The following is a 6,000-nucleotide window of genomic DNA, read 5'->3' as shown; positions in this document are numbered from 1 at the left end:
TTTGTAGGGACCACGACTGAAGCACAAGCCTTTTCCAAGATGGCAGAGCAAGACTGAAGCACTGAACTGGCTAAACTGAGGCACCTCGTGTTGTATATAAGCCAACTCAGGTAACGGGGCCTCTGAATGCGGATCAGGCTGCTCAGAGATTTTCCTGTCCCATATGTCTTTTCGAGTATTTCTTGAGCAGCCTCTGAGGATTGCGAGATGACTGGTGCCTAACTTCTGGTTGCTTTTGTCACGAGACTTTTCCCAATCCATAATCCAGTACAGATTTTCCATAGACCTGTAGATTTCATTGACAGTGCTTTTGATGTGATGATGGACATTGTCAGAGGGGAGGGAATCAGATGTCCAATTGCAAGAGTTAAGGGGAGATGCAGAATTTTTATTGAGGTGACTGTTGTAGTCTTGAGTCACGAGCTCGACTGAGGAGAGAGCCAACTTATGGAATTGGTTTGTCATAAGTGTGTTCATTCTCACAGACCTGTCCTGTGGGTCTGTTGACAACGCTGTTGGCTAGAGAATCTGCCTTGCTATTGTGGTTTCTCATGACATGCTTGTATTTGATGTTCCCCAGTTGATTTGAATTATCCTTGATCCTGTGCTTGATTATGTTGAGGACATGTTTCTTAAAATCTCCCCCTGAAGCCATAGCTGCAATCACAATTTCCGAATCGCCAATTATGACTGGATTTTTGGCTTGCAATTTTTTCAGGATGTAGGTACCTAGAAGAAGGCTATAGGCCTCTGCCATATTATTCGTCATGTTTCCCAATCCCCATTCATAGGTGGTGATAACTTGCCCATTTTGGTCAGTGATTTTTCCCCCTGCCCCTGCTTGACTAGGGTTGTTTTTGGATGCGCCATCGAACTGGAGAGTGAATGTCTTTTACTCTTGTATCCATTGTTCTATGTCTTTTTGAGATCCCCCGAGTTTCCAATTTTTTTCCCCTTACCTGCATTTGCTGGAGACTGCTTATTCTTGGAATAGACCAACTGGAATTTATTGTACCATTCTTCCTCTTCCTTCTGCCAACTGGAGTGATCAGTTTTTGTAACAGTATTGGCACTTATCATTTCTGCAACTAGGCCTAGAGTTTTGGCCAGAGTGCGAGCTGGGTTTGGTTTTTGGTTTTTAAAGATGCAGTTGTTCCTAGAGAGCCATATTTGCCAACAGAGAGCATAAGGGATACATTTCCATAGGCGAGTGATGGTGGATTTTCCTTTTCTTGCATGGGGGTAGCTTTTCTCCCAGTTTCTGTTGAGGGTTGTAAGCTGATTGAAGGTTTCTCTGGGAGGCCTCAGAGGGCTGGTAAATTGATTCCAAAAATGTTGAGCAAAAGGGAAATCTAGGAAAAGGTGTTGACTGCTCTCCTCCTCCGAGCAACAGAGGCAGCAAATTGAGCGACCATGAATCCATTTTTTTTGAGATTTTTGGCAGTGAGGATCTTCCCTTTAAGGAGGGTCCATGCAAAAATTTAATCTTTGGGAGGCATTCATTTTTCCACACTGCTGACCGAAGATTCCGGTTATCTAGATTGTTGCTAGATTGGAGGAGTTTATAACCATCCTTTACAGTGAACTGACCTCCGCTAGGATCCTAGATGAAGCTGTCATGAACAAATTTGTTTAAAGGAGCTGCTCCCATCGACATTTTCTTGAGGTCTACCCATGATTATTGAGGTGGATTGGGAGCGGGAGATCCCTCCAAGTAAACCAACTATTGTGATCCCAAACTGAGATATCAAATAAGGAATGTAAGTTTTTGGCCTCCATCCATAATTTTAGGGGTCTGAACTGCTGGAGGAGGTTTCTTGGCTCCGATCCCATAATTCTATCAGTCCAGAGATTTATTTCTTTTCCATTTCCAGGTGACTTTGAGATATGATTTTTGATTTGGGGGATGACTTTTTTGATAAGTCTCCAAACCGGGGTGCATGGTCTTTCCACTATCAAATCAGTGAGAACCTTGGAGTGCTGCCCATTGAGGTATTTTCTTTTGAGGGCCTCAACCCACCAGTTGCCTTTTTCCATTAGCATTCTCCACACTAGTTTGAAGCCCATCGCTTTATTGGTAAGGCTTGGAATTTTGATTGCTATGCCCCCTTTTTCGAAAGGGAGGATTACCTGATCCCAGCAGACCAAACTGAATTTTTTTGAATCTTGTTTCCCTCCCTGCCAGAGAAAGCCTCTCGTGATTAACTCCAATTGTTTGTGTATACTAGCTGGGGCCAGAGTGACAGCATATTGATAAATGGGGAGGGCTGAGAGGAGAGCCTTTATGAGGGTGGTCCTGCCCACAAGATTTAGCCACGATAGCCCCCAACTCTAGAGAAGCCCTCTCATTTTTTCAATTTGCTTATTCCAAATCTCAGACTTGACAACTTCTTTTGTCAAGGGAAGGCCAAGATATGAAAAGTGGCTCCAGTTTCTTTGAACAGGGATGTCCATGATCAGAGAGATTCTTTGCATGAATTGGAGAGAGACATTCCAAATATAAATTTTGCACTTATTGTTGTTTAGCAATCCCCCTGAGACAGCCAGGAAGGTGTCCAGGATTCTCTTGAATCTCCTTGTGATTAAGCTTGAGGCACCACCTATTAAGAGTGTGTCATCGGCAAAGAGCGAGTGATTTATTTCTTTTATTCCTCTCGCTATGCTGATCCCTATTATCTCCTTTTGCTTCCTTAGATTTTCTAGGTGTATGCTTAAGGTTTCTGCCATGATGATGTAGAGGAAGGGTGAGAGGGGGCAGCCTTGTCTCAATCCTCTGGAGCTTCGGAAGTAGCGGTCGGGCCTGCCATTGATTAGGGGGGCTGTCCAAGGATTTGAAATACATTCCATAATGATGCTTATGAATTTGTTGGATATTCCAAACTTTCGGAGGACAGCAGCTAAGAATTGATGATTGACCCTGTCAAAGGCATTTTCCATGTCAAGTTTTATGATCATACCTCTTTCCTTTCTATGGAAACTGCTGTGAATTGCTTCTTGGATCAGAATGACATTGTCCGTTATTTGTCTTTTAGGAACGAATCCTCCTTGGTTTTCTGAGATAAGGGAGGGCAGAAGATTTTTCAGTCTATTTTCCAGGATTTTGGTAACTATTTTGTAGGAGACATTGCAGAGGGAAATGGGTCTGAAGCGATCAAAGGAGAGGGGGTTAGGATCCTTGGGGATAAGTGCCAAATGGGAGGTTTTTGTGTTTTCACCCATCTTGGTTTTTTTGAAGATGTTTTTGACCATCCTTACGAAGTCTTTCTTTATAATATCCCAGTGAGTCCGGTAGAAAGCAGATGTGAAGCCGTCAGGTCCGGGGGCCTTGTCTGGCTACATGCTGAACATGACTTCTCTTATTTCTTCCTCTGAGACATCCTGATCCAGCTCGCTGTTTTGATGCTCATTGATTTTACAATCGATTGGTTGCAGAAAGTCCACGTTGTCCATATACTGGGGGTCTGCAGATAAGAGAATTTTGAAGTGATTGTGGGCAGCTTCTTTGATTTCCTCTTGCTCTCTTAATTCTTTTCCCTCAGCAATGATTTTATCTATTTGATTTCCTGCTCTTCTGAGCTTGAGGTTATTATGGAAGAAAGAAGTGTTTTTATCTCCCGCACTGAGCCAGAGACACCTCGATTTCTGTCTCAGCTCCTCTTCCTCTTCTCTGTTCTGCCTATATAGTTCCCTGAACATTTCATTTTCCTGTGATTGCTCTTCCTTTGAGATTTGTTGGTCCTCCTTTTCCTGATTCCATTTTTCCAATTTTCTGTGTAGCTCGATTCTTTTGTTTTTCTCTGAAATTGCATTCTCTTTTGCCCACTTTTTGATTGCTGCTCTTAGGGATTTTAATTTGGATTCCCAGACATAGTGAGGGGAGCCAATGACTTCCGTCTCCCAGCTTTCTTTGATTATCTTTGGGAAGTCCTCCTTGCTATCCCAAATTTTATTGTATTTGAATGGGATTGGGCCAAGATTTCCTATTCTGTCTAGGATCAAGACCACAGGCTTGTGATCTGATGCTGTGGCATGGACGATCTTACTTTTTATTGAAGAGAAACCTGTAGCTATTCTTTCATGGATCAGGATCTTGTCAAGTCTCTCTTTGATGTTATGAGTTCCTACTCTCTTATTGCTCCATGTAAATTTACCATTGCAAGGTGGGATGTCGGCGAGTTTGTGAATTTCTATTATTGTTTCCAAAGCATCTCTTGAAAGGTCAGCAAGGAATTTCCCTCCTATTTTTTCTTCTATGTTCCTTATTAAGTTCAAGTCTCCACCCAAAACTGTGTTCCTATTTTGACATACCTGCAACTCTGAATTGATAGATTCCCAACAGTATGCTTTATCCCTGTAGTGATTTGGAGCATAGATGTTGAGCACGATAATTTCTTCTTTTGTGATTTTATTTTTGAGGTCAGTTCTGACCCACCAGTAGGTTGAGTTTTGTCTGATGAGGTCCCATTTTCTCTTGTTCCACAATGTACCTATTCCTCCTGAGGTGCCCAATGAATCTGTTGCTGTTCCTGTGAAGCTTTTGTATATTTTTGTAAATGTTTGAAAGTCTTGGTTGGACATTTTGGTCTCTTGGATTAGGAAAAAATCTAGCTGCTCATGACTGATTAAATCTCGGGTTGCGTTGGATTTTAGAGAGGAGCCCAGGCCCCTACAATTCCAAGAGACCAATATCATTACTTACTAGTTTTTTGGTGAGCCCCACTCTTCTCCTTTGTCTTCTCCCTACTTCCTTTTTGCTTGTCCAAGAAAGATTCCATCGGTTGTTGTATGCCCGTGGCCATTTCTTTAGCTGCTGTTTCGTCTCTTATTTCTTTATTTGATATCCTGCCTGCTTTTTTCGGTGGGTCTGAGGTGTATCTTGCTTCTTTGAGTTTGTTTCTTGTTAGGATACGTTCTATGGTAGGGGGTGGGGAGGGGAGGCTCTGAGAAGGGGAAGGAATGACTGCTAGGGCAGTGGCTGAGGGAGAGGAAGGGGGGAGGAAGGGTCTTCATCCACCAGGGATTCAAAGGGATTGGAGGAGGAGGGGAAGGCTGAGTCAAGATGGGAGGAGGGGGAAGGGGAGCGGCTTGGGGTTCCGGGGGGGGGGGCTTAGGTTTAGGGCCAGACTGAATGGGGTTTGATTTCTTTTTTTTTTACTTTCTCCCATGTGCCTTCGCTAGCTTCAACATTTTCATTCATTTCATTTACTTTTAGCTTACTACACCTATTAGCAAAATGACCATATTCATGGCATACCTTACATTTGAACGGGATTTGTTCGTAGTCCAACTGCTGAATATGGGTCCATTGATCCACTTTGATCTTGATAGCTTCCAGTAGGCCTTTTCCTAAGTCGACTTCAACACAGATCCTTACACATGCATGCATATTATCCTTTGGTTCGCATCTGTCAATGTATTTTCCCACAACATTCCCAATAGCTTTAACTGATTCATCCCCCCAGCAATGCAGAGGGAGGTGAGGTAGGCAAACCCAGACCGGAATAGCATTTGGGATGTCCATTTCCGGATGGAAGTCAGGGGACCATCTGTTTAGGTAGAGACCTCTCGAGTCCATGAAGTAGGGACCATTTCTAAAGATGAGGTTCCGGTCTTCTTTGGTTTCAAAGAGGAAAGTGTAGTAGCCCCTTCCACAAAATCTTATGGCGATTTTCCCTTGAATGTTCACGTTCCAGTTATGCTCCACCCATTTCTGAACCGCTCTGGGAGATGGCCAGAGACCAGTAAACTGTCCTACCAAACCTCTCTCAGCCAAAGAGATCGCTGCCTTCCTTGGGAGACTGGGAGGAAGAGAGATTTCTGGAATGTCAGCCAGCTTCTTAACAAACTTTGATGCTATAGGTCAGATTCTTGAGGAAGTATTTTCTGAGATGAGAGAAGCAAAAATTTCCGCCTGGTCTTCATTGTCTTGCTGCTGGGAGGGATCAATCCCAGCCATGAGTGAAGCAGAGGGAGGCTAGTCTCGACACTGACCAGAGGAGG

General features: G+C 43.5%; 1 protein-coding gene across 1 annotated transcript; it reads right to left on the bottom strand.

Annotated features, from left to right (window-relative positions):
- Positions 1-3,333: 3,333 nt before the first annotated feature.
- On the bottom strand, positions 3,334-4,578 carry LOC149227553 (uncharacterized). The gene has a single exon (XM_089380536.1). It carries the CDS (start codon positions 4,576-4,578, stop codon positions 3,334-3,336), a length of 1,245 nt encoding a protein of 414 aa, XP_089236662.1.
- Positions 4,579-6,000: the final 1,422 nt, after the last annotated feature.

This window comes from Pinus tabuliformis, chromosome J (genome assembly GCF_031772625.1).
Source record: "Pinus tabuliformis cultivar Carrire ecotype Pingquan chromosome J, CPIR1, whole genome shotgun sequence".
Taxonomy (NCBI): Eukaryota; Viridiplantae; Streptophyta; class Pinopsida; order Pinales; family Pinaceae; genus Pinus; species Pinus tabuliformis.
This window is presented reverse-complemented; position numbering and strand designations above follow the sequence as displayed.